We start from the raw sequence: 23,367 nt of genomic DNA, 5'->3' as shown, positions 1-23,367 counted from the left end.
TGGTACCTAACGCCGATGACCACACCGGCCTGCCATACCTGAGTATGGACTGGACCACGTCCTTCGCCATCGCTTGCTATATAGCCATATACCGCAGAGCTATTAGACATCATACGAGACAATGCCGAAATAGCTGTGGAAGCCGTCTTGCAGGCATAGTCAACGTGGCTCCCGAACTTGAGCTTGTCGTCGACCATGACTCCCAGGAGTTTTAAGGACCGCGTTGACGAAATAGTGCAGTCCCCGACGCTTTGCCTTGCCTTGCTTTAACACGGACTTTGAAATATGAAAATAATCTTTTCATGGGGTGATATGATTATCATGAGGCCATTATAAATATTTTATAAAGTTTTTGTCCTCCCGAAGTTGGGCCACTGAAGGCGGAGGGGGTCGAAAAAAAACAAAGAAATTTTTTTAATCGAGCAAAAAAAAATACAGTTGGATTTCGAATTTGGCATGCCACGATTTTGGCAACAAAAGTATTCGTTTTTGGCAACACGAGATATTTCACTTCCAAAAATATGCTTAAATATCAATCAATTTCCGCATACATGCTTTAAAAGACGAAAAAAATTATGCCCTCAGTATGTTCATGAAAAAAAGTTATGTGGTTTCGAACAATAATATTTTTATTGCCGTAGGACTACGTCTTACCGCAGGGTGCCAATAACTTATTTACAGCGGACGGATAGCTCTTGTCGAACTTTCTAAACATAAAATGGTTGCAATCGTTGATTAATGATATTTAGTCAATTTCTAAAACATTTACATTAATTTTTTTCATATCGAAAAAGAGTCTCGATTTTGGCAACATAGCTCCATTTCTGTTTCGTGCTAGAGGCGTTACCTCAACTCGTACACCTATTTTTCGAGATTTTTAGGCTGTAGAACCCACATACAATTGATTTTATAAAAAAAATAAACTCATTTCCTACAAATTATTTTTTTGCCCCCCGATTTTTCAAGCCAATTTCCAAGGGGGATGGGGAGGGGGGGGGGGGGGGTTGAAAAACTTAAAAAATAATTTGCATGGCCTAATTAACAATTATCGTATAAAATTCTTGAATATTAAATGAAAAATATTAAAAGTTCTCTCTTCAATTAAATTCTGTTGGTTTAACTCCATTCATAAATTCATTATTTTCGATGTCATAATTTCATTTTCATCATCCCGATTTTTTCTGTAGGTATAGTGCATAAAAACGTAGATACATGAAATATTTTTATCCTTCTTTGATTCTGAAACTTTGCAAAACCTATTTATTTCATAATCCTTGCAACAATTGACGCGAATAAATAGATGCTCATAATCATAATAAGATGGAAAGTTAAAAAATACAGGCTGCGTGAAAAAAAATCCGCGGTCCCTACTGTTGCTGCTATCGCCTGTGTTGTTGGCTGGCACACCAAGGTTCACTGGAGCGCAAGAATTACTGCGTCAAGTTGTTTTTTTTTCATCTTTCTGATCTTTCCGGCGCGTCTCTCGTCGTCTCGCAGGTCGCAGCCAGCGCGCAGGCAGATCGCAATCGAACCGGACGGACGGACGGACGGTCGGTCGGTTCCTCGTGTGTTCGACTACGCGACTGGCTCGACGACGACGCTCGTCGTGACGGCGAACGGTGATGACGTGGCAGCTTCGACAGAGGGGTGTAACACGAGCGAGCAGAAGCAGTTTTTAAATGCATTCGCTTTTGCCTTGAGTGTATCACATGGTTCCGCGAAGTCGTTTATGCTACGCTCGGATGTTACGTAATGATTGCAATTAGTGGCCTGTTGAATAAATCTAAGTTTTAATAAAGCTAAGAATTTTAGCTATGAAAACGGCGCCAAAAGTCAGTTTACCTGTAAATTTATTTAAGTCGTCGTCATTAGCGATGCGCTGGAATTTAAATAGTAAACTTAGTTTTGAACTCAAATCAGTTCAGGTAGACTCAGCATTTTGAAGCATAATTTAATGTATGCAGTTTAAAATAAAGACAAGTGGGGGTAAATTGCTCCTAAATATACCACCTAAAAGGTGTCTGCACCACGGGAGGTTGTCAAGCCTGTATTGATTTCAGTGTGTGGGCGGTAATTTATGTTTTCGTCGAAACCTGAATATAAATTGTGAACATGGATGCGTTGTAACTTTTACAAAACTAATCGTTCAGCAATATTGAGTTTGTAATTACAACTGAAAAACATATGTTTTTTCATGTGTTATTAGACCCTACATCCCTTTTTAGGCATATGAACTATGACACCAAGTTTAATATTTTTGTCGACTGCTTGGAAGTCGTCACGTGTTACCTGCGAATTTTAGCAAACCTCTGTTAGAGAGCGGTAGCCAGAATATTGTTCTAAATTTAACTGAATTGTCTTCAAAGATACATAAAAGTCAGCTGAATTATTACTAGTTAACGTTGAATGAGGAATTTTGCAATGATCTTGATTGAGTCTCTAACAAACATTCCCCTTCTATGATCGTTTATAGCGGGGCTAATTCTTGATTTTTTCATCGTGGTATTTTTACCATTTTTAATTAAGCATAGTAAATGAAGAAAGTGATTAATTGATTATTGTAATAAGGCCTATTCAGAGAATTTTTGACGTAAAACTAAGCTTACTTATTGTTCCGTAATGAAAAATGTCATATTCACGGTGGCTCTCTTAATAAGTTTGGGGAGAGCGAAAAGTTATCCGCAAGTCGCTGTCCCGCAGAAACTATTTTACGCCTTTCTATTACCCCGTATGTCGTTAGTTGAATATCAAACCGAGCGGTGAAGCTTCACTGCTTCAGGCATTCGAATATTTACTCATGAATCATGATACCAGAAGAACGATGATCCTCCGACGGAACCTATTTTAGCGTTGCTGGCTTTTTTTCTTTTCTGCTACGTTGCTACCAAAGGAGAACCGGCACAGTGAAGATAATGCCGAGAAGAAATGTGAACGATTTTTTTATCATCTTAACTGTGTATGTTTCAGGAACGGATGTGCCTTTTTACAGTCCTTGTTGTTTCCGAATGCAATTTATGCTCAAATTTTGTACAAATAAATTTATTAATTTTCCTTTTCTCACAAAAAAATTGTAAATGGTTAAAAACTCATGACAAAGTGCTTGTATAGTTTGTTCGATTCAGGTAATGTGAAACCGTTAGATGCTTCATGCCCACATAGGGTAAGTACACCATAAACCGCCACTCCTAACTTTTTCCCAAAAAAAATCCAAAATTAACGGATAATATGCGAGGGCGGCGAAAGTCACCGGGCGATTGATAGCATCGTTACCCTGGTTTGGTTCCGTTTCTTCAGTACCCTTCTGGCAGACGCTTTAGTTACTGCCGGTGTGATTCCGCTTTTGTTAGGGATCTAAATAGCCGTGTGCTTCACGCCACAAGTTTGAGTCGTCTAGTCTAAAGCGCCACCAAGCAGGGCAGCTCAGCATAGCACCACGAAACATGGAAACATGACGTTAGTTCCTTGGTGCCTCCAGTTTGTGATTTCTCCCCAACTCAGCTCGCTATGTATATCCTAGCAAGATTATGTACGCAAAAGGCAAAATATATAGTCGCTTTAGCAAGGGTAGACTGAGAACTGTTGATGGCTTAAATCGCATTTGAGGTTTATACGTATTTTGGAACAACCCCACCGCTGCTAGGATCGACCGGTCCCCTGAAGTAGCTATTGGGATGGAATACAAATTTTATCCTTGCTTTTGCTGCCTTTTCCACTGAAAGGAAAATGGAGTTTCATCCACGGAATAGTTTTTGCCAGAATGTGTTTGCATAAACTGTGCTGTTATTCAAGGGAATGCAAAGCAATAATCTTTTTTCCGGTACTGAACCAACCAAGTTCGAGGTTGAAGTGGTATTCAATATAGTATAATTGGCCGGCTTCGTGATACAGCTGGTCTTGTTTTATTGAGACAGTTTCGCACAGTGCAAACTGGTCCTGTGAGTAAAGTTTCGCAAAGCTCAAAGCCACCGGAAAGAGTGATAATCATTAAACAACAAAGGTCGCATCCAACTCACGATAATAATATTAATAATATTAAAATATAAACTTATTTAGAAAATATTTAAAGAATATCTACGGAATCAATTTCTAACTCGTTACGTTGAAGTAATTATTACTTACTAAGTCGTCGAAAAAATCGTTATGGTCAACTGAAAATATATTATGGATTTTTCTTTCCTCTATTTTTAGGTCGTCGGTGGAGCGTGTGGCTATCACGGCCCGTACACCTTCTACAAGGGTGTTAAAATCGCATTCGGTACTTCCGAGTCCGGTACCTCGCCGGCAGTCACGGGCGAATCCTGCTCTTCGGCGCCGTCCTGTGCATCGTCGTTAGCGCCATCTGCCGCAACGCCGCTATCATCTGCGCCGGGAACCGTGCAATCGGTGGAACCATTTAGCCAAATACAGAGCACTGCCAGTTCGAATGGCAGGAATAGTTGTGTTAGTGGTGATAGTAGTATTAGTAGTAGCAGCAGCAGCAGCAACAACAACAAAGTGCAAACCAGCGCCAGTTCCAAACCGAAACCGACGCAACGAAAATGTGTCAGTGAAAATAGCAGCAGCAACAGCAGTAGCAGCGGCAGTACAACCGGTGTAAATAATTTATGTAATGCCACGGCAACGGAAAAAGAGTACGTATCGAAACGCGGAATAAACAATTTTAGATATTATACCGGGAAAAGGGAAATTTGTGGAAAAGTCATTTGAAAGATTTTGAGTGCTTCACAACCGATCTAGATGAAAACATTGTTTTTATTATTGTTCAAATTCATTGTTCGCTAATAGTCGTGCACACTTGCAAGGAATTTATTTTCGAATTTAACGGTGCTTACTCTTGTTTGAGGATAATTGGAACTTAACTTATGTAACGATCAATTACGTAACAGGCCACGACAAACTTAGATATACTGTGCACAAGTAAAGCATCTCACTCTAGCACTGGCATTTCAGCTTGCACTGGCACTGGCTCCTAAAGCCGTGAAATTCTGTGCACAAGTGTCGAAGGTAAAAATTAACATTAAAGACAACTATTTAGAAAACTCCAGTATGTCATCTATTGTACGATTTAACGTATGAAATATGAAAACTTGTAAAAATGTAACAAACTGGTTAATAGTTTTCCAATTGCCTTGACCCGATAGGAAAAATGAATTATGTTTATAGAATTCAGCTTCCTTCCCATGGCTGCCGTAGCTTTTGGCTGTGCTTCTTGTCAGCTTGTTTTTTTAATACGATTTTGAAGACTGTACCGGACAGATTTATATCTCAGGAACCAAGCATCTTTTTTTATTAAAATTGTCATTTTTAGTTGGGCGTAGATTGTCTCTGCCGTCCCTAGGTATCTAGTGATATTGTCGAGATCGTCTGCGAAGGCTAGGAGTTGGCTACTTTTGATATATATTGTTCCTTTCGTTTCGATGCTCGCTCGCTGGATCACACCTTCAATAGCGATATTAAATAACATACAGGACAGTTCATCCTCTTATTGCAGTCCTTTGCGTGATTCGAAAGGAACAGAGAGTGTCCACGAACCGCGCACATAGCATACCATTTACTTCGCGCTAGCTTTTATCAGCCGCGTCGATTTATCCGGAAAACCGCTCTCGTACATTATCTGCAGTTAGTGTTCGCTCTCAAATCCACAAAATTTGATGTGTGATCATGTTGTATCCCGACATTTCTGGAGGATTTGACAGAGTGTGTAAATTTAATCTGTAGTAGCAAGGGGTTCTCATAAAGCCCGCCTGATACTGTCCTACTAATTAATTTACTATTGAAGATATATAGATGACGTAACGGAATCTGCGAGAGCACCTTGATGCAGCATTGATCAGCATGATGCCGTGAAAATTACAGCAATTGTGCCGATCGCCCTTTTTATAGATGTGACAAGTGTCACCTTTTATCCTGACCTTCTCCGGTAGTTTCTCTTCCCCCTAAATCCTTGAAACTTCCCAGCGAAGCTCCGTTGCTAGTAATTCTTTGCCATTTTTGTAGAGTTCTACCGGGAGTCGGTCCGTTACGGCGGCTTTGACCGATCCTTCATGGGATCTTTTCGAATTCGGAAGCCGGCACGCTGTTATCGTTTCCGTCTCCTTCTGTTTTATCGCCATTGAGATTCCCATCGAAGAATTGTTTCCACCTGTCAACCCCCACGTGCTCGCTTGTGACCAGGTTTCCCTCCTCATCCCTACACATATCAGGGTTCGGTGTGTATCCTTTACGTCTCATTAGCCCGAAATACTTGCTCTAGCTCTTCATGATCTTTGTCCTGCTTTTGGCGCTTTTTCCCTCTCAGGATCGTGGTTTACTCATTCTACGCTCGTCGATACTTGGACAAATTCTCCCTTGTGGCAATGCTTCGATAGTTTTTCCAGGCTCTGTTTTTGGCATTCCCCGTCAAACCAATCATTTCGTGCACTCGAGGTTTCTTCAATTAGTATTATGGTTGCGGCCTCATTGACGGTCCAGCGTATCCTGTACCATCCTTCACTGTGGAAGGTCTATTCACTCTCGAAATGCCGAATTGCCGAATATTTAATCGAGGAGGGTGGCTTTGTCGTGAAGTATAAACCGGCGATAGTTTTGATGGAAAATAAAGAAGAGTATCCCACATCAAATTGCATCACGGAAAAAAACTCAAGGTAAACAGCCCTAAGGCCTGTACGAAAGGGTGACGTAGTACTATATGAGATCATTAAATCAAAGACTAATGTAAACTGCATATTTGTATGGGATCCCCCCCTCTTAAAGAAGGCAGGGGTCCTACTGCACTATAGAAAAAGGATTACCTACGAATGGCCGAAACACAAATGGATGAATCACGAATGACCGAAACACAAATGGCCAAAATTACAAATGGCATAATATATCTAATGACCGAATCACAAAAGGCCGAGCGTAATATTCGGCCGCCAGTATTCATGGCCTTCAACCTGCAAAAACGTGGGGTACTTGCTGTCCTTACTCGCTTTCGCTCGTTTGGACTTAATTAAGGGATAATTCCTACTAGTCAGAAACCTAGGATGCACCTAAATAGAAGTGGTTTCTGCAGAGGGGCTGCCCCCACCGCAGTGGCCGTCGCTTCCGACGGCGGGTACGTACTATCAATCATCTGTGCTCTATAGTAAATAGTTGTGTTGCTTATTTTGTTTTTTGTTTGATTAAGCACGCTATATAACGCAGTGGCACCAGTCATCTCTGAAACTCAGCACGGCTTCATGAGGAACCGGTCAACTACCACTAATCTGATGTGCTACGTTACTACTTTATCCAGAGAAGTCGAAGCTAGACGACAAGTGGACTCGGTATACATCGACTTTGCAAAAGCTTTTGATACTGTTCCACACATTCTGGTTATCGCCAAGTTGAAGCAAATGGGTCTACCGGATTGGATTACAGAATGGCTCAGCTCATATCTGACGGACCGCACGGCATACGTGGTAGTGAATTCTGCTCGCTCTCGAACGTTTTTCATTCCCTCCGGCGTACCCCAAGGAAGCGTACTGGGGCCACTGCTGTTCAACATTTTCGTAAACGAACTGGGTACATCTATGTCATCTCCTGTACTTTCATTCGCCGATGATTTGAAAATTTTTCGAACAATACTGTCGGTTTCGGACTGCGTGGCACTGCAAGAGGACTTAAACAAACTATTAATTTGGTGCGACAGCAATGGCATGTGCGTCAACTACAAGAAATGCAAAATAGTAACATTCACTCGAAGCAATAATGCTATATACCATCAATACTCATTGGGGTTAGACATTGTAGATCGTGTTTATTCAATATGCGACTTAGGCGTCACAAATGACTCGAAAGTCAGATTCAACGAGCACATCGGAATTATCACCGCGAAGGCATTCACCACACTAGGATTCATTCGTCGTCATGCTTCCAGCTTTAGTGACATATACGCACTCAAAACGTTGTATTGCGCGTTGGTGCGTAGCATCTTGGAGTACGCGTCTGTCGTTTGGTGCCCGCATCAGGTAACGCAAACCCTTGTAATCGAACGAGTACAGAAAAAATTCTTACGTTTTGCTCGCGCAATTTGCCCTGGAACGATCCGCTCAATCTTCCTCATTATCAAGCTCGGTGTCAGCTGATCAAACTCGATCTACTATCGGGTAGGCATACCAATTAACAAAGAATGTTCGTTTTTGACCTAATGCAGGGAAAAATTGACTGTCCAGCATTATTAGAACAGGTGCCAATCAACGTACCTCCTCGTCGGTTTCGCGATACGCAGTTACTTGCAATACCTTTCCACCGGACGCATTTTGGCCAGAACAACGCTTTAAACTCATGTCTTCAAGCCTTCAACGCTGTTGGTGAAATTTTCGACTCCGACATGCCAAAATCACTTTTTAAAAAACGAATCAGTGAAATTACACCGTAAAACATAGTTTATAAGCATATTCAGTCTGTACGATTTTTTTTTATCGAGGGCGGTGTTAAATAAAATAAAAAAAAATAAAGTTATTTGTTAACTACTTGCCAATTCATGCTTGTTATTGAATAGTTATTTATGCATTCCGAAAAAATTCGGCCTTTTGTGATTCGGCCATTCGTGATTCGGCCTTTCGTGATTCGGTCTTCTGTGATTGCTGTTGAAATTCGGCCATTTGAATTTCAGCCATTCGTGATTCGGCCATTTGTGTTTCGGTCATTCAGTACCAGCTCAGGAAATTTGTATTTCATTTGTATGGGAATCACCCTCTTAGAAGGGGAAGGGGTCTCAGTATACCATAGAAAAAAATCTTGTTTTCAAATCCCCATATGCCAAATTTGTTTCCATTTGCTTGATTAGCTCAAGATATATTGAAATTTGTTTCATTTGAATGGGAGCCCCCCGCCCCTCTTAAAGGGGGAGGGGTTAGAAATTGCCATAGAAAAAAGTCATGCCTCCAAAAACTCCCACATGCAAAATTCGGTTCCATTTCCTTGATTAAAGGGTGTCCCACATCAAATTGCACCACGGAAAAAACGCTGTAGAAAATTACCCATTGGGTATTTTCTCCAGAAAATTTGAGTAGAAGTAGTTTAGAGTGTATTGTTTACACTTTCTTTTTATAACGCGGTCAGTTTTTTGAAAATTGGAAAAAATGGCGTCACCAGAAAAGCAACGTCGCGAATTTATTTTGCGCAAGCTCCTGGAAAATCTGTAACTCTCTCATCATGAATGATGAGATTTACGTCAAGGCGGAATTCCGGCAGCTTTCGGGGCTACTGTACTTCACCGCCCAGTACAAGTTTGATGTTTCAGAGGAAGCAAGGATGCAGAAACTTTCATAGTTTTGGCCAAGAAATACATGATTTGGCCAAGAAATACATCATGTAGCAAAGGGAGTGCGCCGTTCGTGATTACCGGGACTGTAAACGGGCAGATCTACCTCAACGAATATCTACAGAAGCATTTGCTTCCTCTGTCGAAGCAACACGACGGCCCTACGATCTTCTGGTCGGATCTACCTTCGTGCCAACATTCAAAGGATGCATTGGAGTGGTACAAAATCAATGGATTCACTTGTGTACCCAAGGACATGAACGTCTCCAACGCACCGGAACTAAGGTCCACCGAAAATACCAGGCTATTATGAAGCAGGCACTAAGGAAGCATCCCAAAGAGGTCAAGTCCGAGGAAGTCATGAAGAAAAAGTGGAGTTCCGTACAGATGAAGCTACAGTCAGGTTGTACAAAACTTTTTGAGTGGAGTTAAGCATAAGGTGCGAACAGACGGTTATGGTATTGCAGAATGAAACAATTATGCCAAAAGCTTACTAATGGGCTACACACTTAAAAAATAAAATTTTGAAATTTTTGCCGAAATCTCAACAGCCGAACGTTTGGTAAAAATGTCGATGGTGTATATCGACGTTTACGGATCTTTAGTGACGTTTGGCGACATAAAAAATTTTACCGAGCTCGGGGGTTTTATTTAAGTGTGTATATTTTGTTGTGTGAAAGTTTGGAAATGATCGGTCAATTAGGTAATTTTCTACAGCGCTCCTTCAGTGGTGCAATTTGATGTGGTACACCCTTTATTTCTCGCACGAAATATGAGGAAATTTATATTTCATTTGTATGGGAGCCCCCCCCCCTCCTCTTACGGGGGGAGGGGTCTATAACTACGATAAGAACCTTACCCGGCCCCAAAATCCTGATCTCCTGCAATGCTACGACACCGAACGTTCGGAGTTCTAACTGATAGAGCAGCATCCGGTCCACGAAATTTCGCCATCTGCAGTTCCACGTAACAAGCATCCATCTCATATCGTCGCCTTTGTCCATGTCAAATGTTCCGAGTCGAATTTTCTTAGAATTTTGAGATTTGGTTTGCTAGGTTGCCTTACTACTGTGTTACCTGACTCACTGCGAATATGCGTTGTATTCGCGGGATCGTGTTGGTTCGAAAAGTTTCGAAAAATATCGCCCTTGTATCGAAAATATCGTTAATTTTGATCACTAAAAATAACATACTTAAACGTTATATTTCATGTGCCAGTAGTACGCAATAATTGTATTGTGAAACTGAATTGTTATTTATGCAACTTTTTACAAATTAAATGCAATAACAAAAGCACAACTTATAAAAAGTCGTTTGTTATCGATATTAACTGCACATGCGTTATCAACGAATAAAACGTATGGTTACGTTTTATTTCAATAATACGCATATTCGCAGTGAGTCAGGTAAAACAGTAGGGCCAAACTACCGAGTGTCATGATGGGGCTGCCATCTTAAACCTCAATTACATTAAGCGAGTTTGCTGGCTGCAAGTTAGCTGGTTTGCGATTTGATGGTAAACTATCAGCCAGCAAACGCGTCTAATGTAATTTTGGTTTTAGTTCTAGTGCTGAGACAGCACATTTCTGAATTTAGCCGCCCGCGCCAGATCAGGCGCTGTCGTAAGCCGCTCCTAACCTAGAGTATAACCGCGCATTTGATAGAGGAATCGCCAAGTTACCAGGAACCGCCCATGACATGGAAGCAGACGCTTAACCCATTAAGCCCCAGACTTTTCCCAGCAGGGATAGAAAGTTGAAACTTTCAGGAAAATTCTCTTTTAGGTCAACTAAGAAAAAACCACTGACATGTATTTTTAATTTTTACCCTGTGTCCTGCAACGCTACGTTGCGAAAACGCAACGCTGAGCATTAAGGGTATACCGTTTTTGCATACCTGCATTATCTATACCTATAAAGAAGGATTTCTGTCTGTCTGTCTGTCTCTGTCTGTCTGTCCTTTGTTCCTTATAGAATCGAAAACTACTGAACCAATCGGCGTGAAAATTTGCATGTAGAGGTTTTTGGGGCCAGGAAAGGTTTTAGTGATGGTTAGAGACCCCTCCCCCCACTAAGAGGGGGGGCTCCCATACAAATGAAACAAATTTCTGCATAACTCGAGAACTAATCAAGCAAATAGAACCAAATTTGGCATGTGGGTGTTTTCGGTGACAAGAATTTATTCTAGGGTAATTTGAGACCCCTCCCCTCTTTATAAGGGGAATTATAACTCCTCTTCCCTTTAAGAGGGGGGGCTTCCATACAAATTTCCTCATAATTCGAGAACTAATCAAGCAAATGGAACCAAATTTGGCATGTTGAGGTTTTCGAGGGCAAGAAAATTTTCTATGTTGAATTAGGTCCCCTCCTCACTTTAAGAGGGGGGGCTCCTGTACAAATGAAATACCAATTTCCTCATAACTCGAGAACTAATCAAGCAAATGGAACCAAATTTGGCATGTGTGTGTTTTTGGAGACAATTTTTTTTTCTATGATGAATTGGGACCCCTCCCCACTTTAGGAGGGGGGGCTCCTATACAAACGAAATACAAATTTCCTCATAACTCGAGAGCTAATCCAGCAAATGGAACCAAATTTGGCATGTAGGTGTTTTTGGAGGCAAGAATTTTTTCTATGATGAATAAGAACCTCTCCCCACTTTAGGAGGGGGGGCTCCTATACAAATGAAATACAAATTTCCTCATAACTCGAGAACTAATCAAGCAAATAGAACCAAATTTGGCATGTGGGTGTTTTCGGTGACAAGAATTTATTCTATGGTAAATTGAGACCCCTCTCTCTTTATAAGGGGAATTATAACTCCTCTCCACTTTAAGAGGGGGGGCTTCCATACAAAGTTCCTCATAACTCGAGAACTAATCAAGCAAATGGAACCAAATTTGGCATGTGAAGGTTTTCGAGGGCAAGAAAATTTTCTGTGGTGAATTAGGACCCCTTCCCACTTTAAGAGGAGGGGCTCCTGTACAAATGAAATACAAATTTCCTCATAACTCGAGAACTAATCAAGCGAATTGAACCAAATTTGGCATGTGTGTGTTTTTGGAGACAAATTTTTTTTCAATGATGAATTGGGACCCCTCCCCACTTTATGAGGGGGGGTCCTATAAAACGAAATACAAATTTCCTCATAACTCGAGAGCTAATCAAGCAAATGGAACCAAATTTGGCGTGTAGGTGTTTTTGGAGGCAAGAATTTTTTCTGTGATGAATTAGGACCTCTTCCCACTTTAGGAGGGGGGGGGGGGCTCCTATACAAATGAAATACAAATTTCCCCATAACTCGAAAACTAATCAAGCAAATAGAACCAAATTTGGCATGTGGAGGTTTTTGGAGGGAAAAATATTTTCTATGGTGAATTCGGATCCCTCCACACTTCAAGACGGGGGGCTTCTACACAAATGAAATACAAATTTCCTCATAATTCGAGAACTAATCAAGTAAATGGAACCATATTTGGCATGTGAGAGTTTTAGATGGCAGAATTTTTTGCTGTGGTGTATTACGACCCCTTCCCCTTTTAAGAGGGTGGGCTCCCATACAAATGAAATACAGATTTTCTCATAATTTGAGTACTAATCAAGCAAATGGAACCAAATTTAGCATGTAGGAGATTTTTGAGTCTTGAATTTATTTTACGATAGTTAGAGACCTCTCACCCCTGTGGTAGGGGGATATGGACTCTCATACAAATAAAACAGAAATTTTTGCGAAACTCAAAAACTAATCCAACTCGAGAAATTCGAGACTCTTCCATAAAACGTTAATCAATAACAAGACCACAAAAACTATCTATAGTAACACTAGATCATTCAGGACGAGCCGGTCGCGAGTGTTGCCGGTGACCCGCCGTCGGAAGCGCCGCACACTGGGGGGCTTGCAAAACTCGAGATTGTGACAAAGATCATCCGAGATTCATGATTTATGTACAACACAGGTTAATTTGTGGCAATACGAAGTTTGTCGGGTCAGCTAGTTATGCATATAAATGCTTCATACTTTTTTACCGTCAAATCAAATTTAGATTTTTTTTTTTGTGATTTTGAGTATTAATAAAGATTAAATGAACTGCTTAGAGTATTACATGTTATGTTTTATGATAGATATCAAAACATTTGCGTTGGAGACCATCTTTGCACTAGACGCATAGTAAATGCCTACCAACACGTTCCGGAAAGATTGTAACATTAAATTTGGGTCCATGGAACTGTCGTTGCCATCACTCAATTCCTCCAGATATTCCGGAGGCAAAGGTACTTTAACAATTTTATTACGCTCTTATCACAACGGCTTCTCCATCTGCCATCAGTGTTTGAAGCAGCGAATTCTATGTTATGTAAACTTTTATAATGTTTCCGGGATATTTTAAATAAGCGAAAGATAAGATTTACATTCATTTGTTTACTAAAAAGCAACGACATCAAATGAAACACCGCAGCGAACGAACGAAAACAAACATTCCCGTTGCAAATTTTGAATATTGTTACTTCCTAGCGTTGCGTTTTCGCAACGCAATGCTTCAAACCTATCTGAAAATTATAAAAATAATCAAAATTATGAAACAAAGTTTTTTTTGGCACGCAACCGATTCTTACTAACACTGATTGATAGGTCAGGCGTTAATAGAGGTAAAATCGAGTTTTATGAGCATTTTTCCTTAACTGTCTGAAAAATAGCAAAACCTGTTGTTTTGTCACAGCTGTAATTATGTTACATGTAACATCTGACCTTTGAGCAAAAACATGTCGATTAGATTTTTTTCCAATCTTTCTTTGTTTCTCAGGGTCCAAGTTGATATCTTCAACCAGGTCTTCTCTAGAAACGAATGAAAGTGCGTTGCGTTTTCGCAACGCTGGGAGGAAATGGGTTAAGGGTGACAAGACTATTCTTCGTTGCTATACTCAGCGTTCGCGTTCGAGCCTCCTTTCTTGTTGCCTTATGATTTTAGTTTTCAGAGGGGTTGGTTACCAAACATAATCCTTACTTGTCCAAGATTTGGTGTTACTGTTCAACGTATTTTGATTCAAATTGCCGGGCACAAGTTTTCTTATGAAAATGTATGGGATGTCATATCAGTCCGTCGGAAAGCATGCAATTTTTAGTAAAAAATAAAGCAAACATGTTAAAAATTTAATTTTTATTAGACTAATCTCAAGTTTTTAGTCTTGACTTTGAAATGCGGTCATACATATATATTAATATTTTTTGAAACGATGGTTCTACAATTGATGAAGGGACGGTAGGGGAAAGAAATGAAAATTTTTGGCGAAGGAGGGGAAGAGCGGAAAGGAAGGGGGGGGGGGATATTGGTAGCTACGCTTGACAAGTAGTCATTTTGACTCCTACCTTTTGTACAATGCTGAAAGGTGCATGAGTCGAACCAAGCTATAATCTGAGATTATAACCGGATTCGAACCCACAACACCCGCTAGGGCATGTGGTTCGCTGGTACTTGTACCTTTGAACCATAGAGGCGCTGGACAAAAGCTTGGTTCGACTCATGCACCTTCCAGCATTGGACAAAAGGTAGGAGTCAAAATGACTACTTGTCAAGTGTTGCTACCAATATCCCTCCCCCTCCTTTCCGCTCTTCCCCTCCTTCACCAAAAATTTTCATTTCTTTCCCCTACCGTCCCTTCATCAATTGTAGAACCATCGTTTCAAATTAATTTTTATTACAATAGATTATACTAGCTGATTGCCCAATCTTACTCAGACACCTTTGTCTCTGAGCCCCTTGTACTTCTGTTATGGTACCAAAAATTCTTTTTCATCATTTGAGTGTGTCTGTAAATCTGACTTTTCGGTAATGCCTACAAAGCGTTTTCTACGTTTTTGAGCCTGCAAGAGAAACGCAACCTTTTATCCATTTGAACCTTTCTCTCTCCTTGTAGGAGACCGCCCCCTTTTATCAACTTTCCTGCGCTGATTCGTTTATATCAAAGAACGTGTGTGCCAAGTTTAATAAAAAACCATCCAGGTGTTTCGGAGTTATGGTGGAATATACACTCATACCCACGTACCCCCGCCCCCCCCCCCCTCTTTCGCTCACTCCCAGTCAGCTCACCCTTCTGTCATTTCGCTGTTCATCGAAGCAGTTGCAATGAACGGTTTATCAGATCATTTACCATTTTGTATTATTTTGACTTGCTGAAAAAAAATATACGGCTGCACTGGTGCTGAGCGCTAGAGGTAAACCACAGTAAGTAGCCATAAAAATGGACTAAATATAAAGGATTGCGTGGATTGGTTTCTGACTGCGTCTATGTATAAGTACTTTCTGGGCGATTATTTACACAATGAGCGTTGTTATGTCCTCGAACAGCCATGACAGCAAATGTATTTTTTGTGTACAAATTTTCAAATCAATGGTAAAAATCAGGTTACTTTCTAGAAATTACTTATTTGTTGCACTTTATGAGGTCCAACCATATACTGTAAATCAATTTATATGCTCTTTTCAAATAATTCAAATCATGTTTTTTAAGATTTTTTTTTTTGAGCATACAGCAAGTCATCACATTGTCTCCTTTGTCTTCTACAGTGTCCTGCGACCGATGGTGTTGGCACTGGGCGACTGCTTCCCGGTACGGCCGTGGTCCGATTCACCAATTGAGTGCCTCGCGGAACTGCGAATGGTTTGGCGGGATCGAAACGAGCAGTGCCTGCTGATAGCCCTGCGGTTATACTTTCTGCCGGAGAACACACCGTTAGGGCGAAACGTTCACGGAGAGGTGAGTGTTTGTCAGACGTTATTGAATGATTTACTAACTACATAATCTACCGTTTGGTAAAAAACCTGTATTTTTTCGCAAAGCTTTCCAGAAAATATTTGCCACAAGCAATTTTCCGTTTGATGAGTTGATTACTTTCATTCGAACAGTTCTATGATTGTGTTTTATGGATAGCTCTCTCTTGTTAGTTTCAGTGAAAGCATTCACCGCTAATAACCATCAGGAAGATAAAATGTATTTCAATTGGAAAAATTCATAAACAAACTGAATGCAACTAAATTGCTATTATAATTGGTCTTCTCATATCTTATTGTGCTAGAGATGAAGGAATTTAAAATTTAAAATCTCTTTAATCAATAAAAAAAATCTTATTGTACGGAAAATTACATTTATTTCCTAGAGCAGAGCTATACCAGCTTATCAACTTGTTACTTATTTACGCTTGATGTATAGAATTATAAGTAACATAGGTACTCTTTTTATCGTTTAAAGCTGATAACCAATCGGCGGTACTTAGATCGCATGATATAATATTAAGTGAACGTAAAATGAAAAGTGTTTGAATATAAACGCTGCTGCTAATGAAGTGTTCCGTGTCCTATGCATCGTAGAAATCAATACTTATTGTGGAACACGTACTACATTCAGGTTCAAATGAATTTATTTGTGTTAGTTTGATACACCAAGTAATGCTTCTGAAAATTTATTCCTCGTATAACTCCTCATTTCCTTTTGATCCTCATATGGTTGAAAGTGAGAAAATTGATATTAGACTAACTTGCTTATTCACGTACATATGTTCAAATATTCTGCGTCACAAAATAATGCAGACATTTCATGCTTTAAAATATTAGAATTTATTTATTTTTCGAAGAAGCCACGAAACATCACGATGAAATCGTCATGGATTTGAATTCACACATAATTTATTGAAAATGTAAAAATACCGATGAACATTAATATGAAACGAGGTGTATATAAACGTCAATAATGTGCATACTCGTTTCCGAATATCCCGTGACATTCCGAAAATATTCACTCGTTGGGTAAACCCAACATGAACGTAAAATGTGTATTTCCCCATCCATATTCACAGTGATTTCCAACACAGTAGACAACGGAATGTCAAACACTAGTTCACGTTCATTTTCACGGAAACTATCAAGCTTCATGGTTGAACGACCGTCTTGTAGATTTGCCTTGGAAACGAAATCCATAGATGTTGCGTTCTCGAGCATATTTTCAACCGGTGGCGGTGGTCTGTTTCAAAGCATCGTTCTCATTATGATATGCGCAGTACAGCAGTTCACCTTGCAGTAAGAAAGAAGCCCGCGTCAAAATATTTAGCTCAGGCTCAGGCAGGCCCCCCTCATCAGTGTTACCAGGTCGATTGCCCATTTTCCCGCTGCCCAGAGCTTGATTTCCCGCTGAAATCCCGCTGGCCAGGATCAATTTCCCGCTAGAAATCCCGCTGAATCAAAAGTCGTATTATTCTTTCGTTTCTGGTGCAATATTTCAGTAAGGCTTGCATTTGAAATTAGGATGATCTGCTGAAATTGAGAGGTTGCAATTGAATGAACATTATGCAAATTTACTGCATTCATGTTGACGAAGTTTTGGGATTCAGGAAACAGAAAACGAAATATTCTGTTATCCCTTATATAATGACAGTTTACTGCGAAATTTCGCAAGAATTATAAGATTAAGGAGTCTAAGAACACAGGCGAAAATTTCGAAAGAAGCTTTTAGCACAAATTCTTTTTCTGTGTCTAGCTATGATAAAAATCATGCAAAATTTCAGCAACGCTGGCAAATGGTTATGGTTTTTGGTGACAAAAGAAGATATGTTTCAATCTTTAGAAGCACCCAAAAATCAAAAATATCTGTAAAGCGCATCGGCTCTTTGTTCTCGCCTTTATTTTGTTTTAGCACCGATTTGTTTTGGTTTTGTTATCATACAAACCAAATTATGGGCCCTATTCTGTAAGTCACGTCGAGTGTCACTTTGCTCGAATAGTCGACTTTTGCTATTATGTAAGTCACACGCGACCCAATTTTGTCGAGTAACACGACTAAGTCCATCGCCAAAAAGCTAGTGACTAAACGGTTAGCAAATGACGCCAGAGTTAGCTTTGTTTTGATCGTGCATTGAGCCGCTATGTTACCCGTTCTTCTTGCACTCGACACACGACAGTGACTGAGTCGAGCCGAGTTGCTCGACGTGACTTACAGAATAGGGCCCTATGATGTATATAGATACATAAGTGTTGTTTTGTTTCCAATTCATGAATCAGTTGGATTTTGCCATCCATTGGCAACGCATTAGTGCAAAACGGATTTGTTTGGTGGTCTTCTTTTTCAGTAAGTTCTAATGAATATTTGTCAGAACTATCCCATTCTAGGTAAAAACCACGGAATTTTATAATCAACAGAATATACTGAACCATCTGCCAATGCATGAGCAGACATTAGAATGTCACTAAACGAAGTGTTTTGCTGTCAACCTCTCTTTCAGCACTCTTTTTGCCTATCAAATATCGCTAAATCGAGATCCCGCTAAAATCCCGCTGAGTTATTTAAGAAAACCGCTAGATTCCCGCTAGCCGCTGTTTGGTTATTAAGTCCCGCTGTCCAACTTGAAATCCCGCTAAATCTAGCGGGAAAACCGCTGATCTGGCAACGCTGCCCCTCATCAGTGTCACTTTGACTGTCCCTCATGACGGACGAGCTTGATACCATTTTCACCGTTACTAATGCCACCCCGAATTGTGGCCATATCCGCTAACAACAATGATTGCCGTCGCGCCACCACTTTTCGATCCATGCTGCCTCGTAATACCAACAATAGCAATAATAATGGCATGAAAAATAACGGAGGCAAAAAGTTTATAAACAAGAAGGAAGTTGGAGAGCGACATCGTAAATAAATTTCCACACGAGCTCAGGCTTCGTGATGGTGTGTGTGCACTTAGACGTATCATTATCCCGAGCTGAAAAGCATACCAACTGTGTGCCTCGATCGGAACGAGCTGTAAACAACATGTGCTGAATTGATTCCATCGGCCAGTCTTACCAGTCGGGTCGCACAAATAACAAGGTTGAGAAAAAACGCGTTTGCACGATTCTTCCGACTCCCTGCGTCTATCCGTATGTATTGTTCAAGATTCAGTGCTTACTGCTTTGCAAGTAAAATCTGTGGAAGAAGCAATTGCACATGACACAGGTCTGATTCATTTTATTATGTTTTTTTTTGCTATCAGTTCTTAGCAGTTATTGTTACCTACTGCCCGATAAGTTATAGGCCATTGATTTAATTTCATTTTATTACGTAGTTTGAAGCACTTTCCGAATTCAACATGTTTTTGATTAGAATTAATTGTTGTAAAGGTAGGCGGAGCGAAACGGTCTGACGATGCGATAGTTGATGCGATGCGATATTATCGATTTTGACGAATTTCTTCATAATGTTGGTATATTAGTTAAACAAATAAGATTTACTCTTGTAAAATTATTTTGAACCACACTCAGGCACACACACAAATAGAAAAACCTGTGATGCCTGTTTTGATTTCGATAAGTCTTAAACGTTTTTGAATAGAAAATCATACCCATAAAAGTTGGATGCCTTCGGTAATCGTATGAAAAAAAGAATTAAATCGAGAGAATTATTGATCGGCGTGATAGCATGATTATAAAGCTTCGAAAAATGGTTTACCATTTACTTTCCCAACAAAGAAGCATACTAGCACACATATAAAATATATCGCGTTAATGTTCTGCTAATTATTAGAATTATGACATCTTGCATTTTCAAAAAGGTGTAATGAAAGGCAAGAAACGCTTTCCTTCTTTCGTTACAAGCGTAGTAAGTGTTGCATCAATGTAGTTCTTCAGCTATTTTCTCATTCCGCTCTTGCGTGGCTCCCGCCCACATTAAGATGGCAGCCCCATCAGCGGGATAAGGACCTTAGGTTAACAGCCTACTGTACCAGAACATACAAAAAGTTACCGAAAATGAAAGAAGAAATCTCTCCGGATTATTGGCAACGACCTTTAGCATGAAAACACGGACACGAATCGGAACATGGAATATACTGACCCTTGCCCAGCAGGGCAAGCTGGCTCAACTTGCAAGGGAAGCTAGCCGCTTGAAGCTTGAAATCCTGGGGCTGAGCGAGGTCCGATGGCCGGGTACTGGCGAACACAGGACATCATCCGGGCAAGTCTTGTTCTACTCTGGCATACGAGGTGAAAATGCTACTCGAGAAAGAGGAGTTGGATTCCTACTGAGCCCAGGGGCACATGCGGCCCTGATGAAGTGGGAACCGATAAGTGAGCGAATAATCATTGCCAGATTCAGAACACGGGTTAGGAACCTTACGGCAATCCAGTGCTATGCGCCAACAGATGCTGCCGACCTGCAGGAGAAAGAGAGTTTTTACAGCCAACTGAACAGCGTGGTTGAGAAAATCCCGAAGGGGGACATCCAAATTCACATGGGCGACTTCAACGCGAAGATTGGCTCAAACAACGCGGATCTTGAACGCGTCATGGGACGCCATGGCCTAGGAGAGATGAGCGAAAACGGGGAGCTGTTTACAGAATTCTGTGGTAATAACGACATGGTCATTGGTGGATCGCTCTTCCCCCATAGACCAGTACATAAAGTCACGTGGGTTTCCCGCGACGGCCGAACAGAAAACCAAATCGACCACATCTGCATCAGCCGGAAATGGAGAAGGAGCCTTCTTGATGTACGCAACAAACGCAGCGCTGACATTGCATCCGATCATCATCTTGTTATCGCTGAGATGCGTCTGCGCGTCGCACGTGTCCAACGACGGGAGGAGAAAGTTGGGTGCCGCTACGATGTCCGCCGATTGGAGAATCCTGAGGTGAAACGAGCCTTTGTTGAACAACTTGAACCTCGAACCTCGGAGTTGCCAGCGCGAGCGCGGACCAGATCGGCTAAGACAGCTGCCCGTCAACGATACGCCGAACTGGAGAGGGCTGTTAAACGTGCTTGTAGGCGGGACAAGAGAGCCTGGACTAACTCCCTAGCCGAACAAGGACAAACCGCCGCCGCCAATGGTGATATCCGTTTGTTGTACGATATTTCTCGCCGCCTTAGTGGTGCCAGGATGAATACAAAGATGCCGCTAAAGGACAGAGCTGGTCAGCTATTGACTGACCGTACAGAACAGCTTAAGCGATGGACTGAACATTTTGAACAACTCTTCCGAGTTTCAAATGTCAGAGACCAACAAAACCAGCAGCGTACGACGCCTACAGTTCGTTGAATAAATCGCGTGAACTCGGAGGCGCCATCGCTGGATGAAATTGTAGTAGCCATCAAGAGTATGAAATCCAATAGAGCGCCAGGGATAGATCGTATTTCAGCCGAAATGCTCAAAGCTGACCCATCTTTGTCAGCCCAGATGATGCATCAGCTTTTCAGCAATATTTGGGAAACCGCAACTTTTCCGGTGGACTGGATGCAAGGCATATTGGTCAAAGTCCCTAAGAAAGGAGACCTAACGGAATGCGGTAACTGGCGTGGCATCACGTTGCTCTGTATTACTCTCAAAGTACTCTGTAAGGTAATCCTCAACCGGATCCAGGAGAAGATCGACGCTACCCTCCGGCGGCAGCAAGCTGGATTCCGTGCTGGCCGATCATGTGTAAAGCATATCACAACGCTCCGCATTAGAGTGTCCCAAAATAGCACTATGTCAAAAAACCCGGGGGCTCACCCCTCCAATGATAGCTTAGGGTGTCACAACAAAACTTTTATATGACGTCAACTTTGGTTGACGCGATTTAGGGGTCGCACATTTGAGTTTTATGAAAAATGGCATTTTTCAGGAGTAGATTCAAAAAAATATTTTTAGAAATGTTAAAGTAGGTGAAACAAGGTACCCTACTATTTTTTCACAATCATTGAGATCTGATACATTCATAAAAAAGTTATGGTGGCGTGTCTGGAGTCATATTTGGTTACAAAAATTTATTGAATTCGGCAAAAATTTAAAATTTTCGAAATTCCATTTAAATAAACGTCAAAACAGGGTATCGAACGGTGTCTCAGAGTAATGAGGCTACACTGTATTGATAGGAAATTTTATGACGAACAACTTTGCCGAAGAAAGTATGGACGTATGTTCAAATCTCGATGAGGTATCCACGTTTTTCTGAAGGTGGAACAAAACATATTTTCGCAATTTTTAAATTTTAGCAGTTCCACGTGAAAAAGGTAAATGATAAAACTTGAACTATTTATTCTAATCGTCACTTACGTTTTTGATAAGAGGAAATATGCACCTTTCAAAGAATTTGACACCATTTAGACTCAAGAATCACTTTTTAAAAGGGCTTATTTATTTTTTAGGTATTATGTTTGAAAAATCGTATCTCCCGAAACTGGGTTTGCTCCAAAATGATGCCTAAGCGTGAGTTGTTGAAAATTGAGTTTTAGAAATGAAAAAATAAACACTGAAAAAAACTCCACTATGTTCTAAAGTCAGGAATAAATGTAAAATTAAGATATACAGGAAATGATAACTTCGAAGTTTTTTTTTGGAGAAATAGTGGTGATTTGATGCATTTTGAGACTTTTTCTGAAATGCTGTAATATTTATCAAAGGATTTTGTAGAACAACGGCTTTTATGAATATTTTGTAACCTGAGATTATTATTATATTTCTTATTATTATTCTTATATTTCTCTTTATGCATATATGTAATTTTAATTTGAAGAACAACTTCTTATGCACCGTGTTCAAAATAATAATTAGCTTCTAAATGCAGCCGTATTTAAGATATTTAAAAAAAAGTTTAATATATTTTATTTTATTTTAAACTTTCCCTTTTCATATGTTATCCGTGTTATATTATCAAGCTATGAAATTGTTAGCAACTAGAATAAGTATTACCCTTCAATTTATCCGCATTCATCTTGCTTATTGCACCATCTACTGATTGTACAAAAATGGTTAAAAAAATTTCAGTGTTTATTTATTCAGGTTTAAAAATCAATTTTCTACAACTCTCGCTTAGGCATAATTTTGGAGCAACCCTAGTTTCGGGAGATACGATTTTTCAAACATAGTACCTAATAAAATAAATACGTCCTTTTTAAAAGTGATTCTTGAGTCTAAATGGTGTTAAATTCTGTGGAAGGTGCACATTTTTTTCATTCCATCAAACACGTAAATAACGTTTAGAATAAATAGTTCAAGTTTTATCATTTACCTTTTTCACGTGGAACTGCTAAGATTTAAAAATTGCGAAAATATGTTTCGATCCACCTTCAGAAAAACTTGGATA

General features: G+C 40.3%; 1 protein-coding gene across 1 annotated transcript in view; it reads left to right on the top strand.

Annotated features, from left to right (window-relative positions):
- The window catches only part of LOC128734168 (uncharacterized), a 108,817-nt gene that overhangs the window by 54,232 nt on the left and 31,218 nt on the right, over window positions 1–23,367 (top strand). Inside the window, exons 2-3 of the mRNA XM_053828212.1 lie at window positions 4,189–4,631; window positions 15,852–16,041. Coding sequence (XP_053684187.1) covers window positions 4,189–4,631; window positions 15,852–16,041 — 633 coding nt within the window. The remainder of the gene's footprint in view (window positions 1–4,188; window positions 4,632–15,851; window positions 16,042–23,367) is intronic.

The sequence above is a fragment of the Sabethes cyaneus genome, chromosome 2 (assembly GCF_943734655.1).
Source record: "Sabethes cyaneus chromosome 2, idSabCyanKW18_F2, whole genome shotgun sequence".
In the NCBI taxonomy this organism is placed as follows: Eukaryota; Metazoa; Arthropoda; class Insecta; order Diptera; family Culicidae; genus Sabethes; species Sabethes cyaneus.
This window is presented reverse-complemented; position numbering and strand designations above follow the sequence as displayed.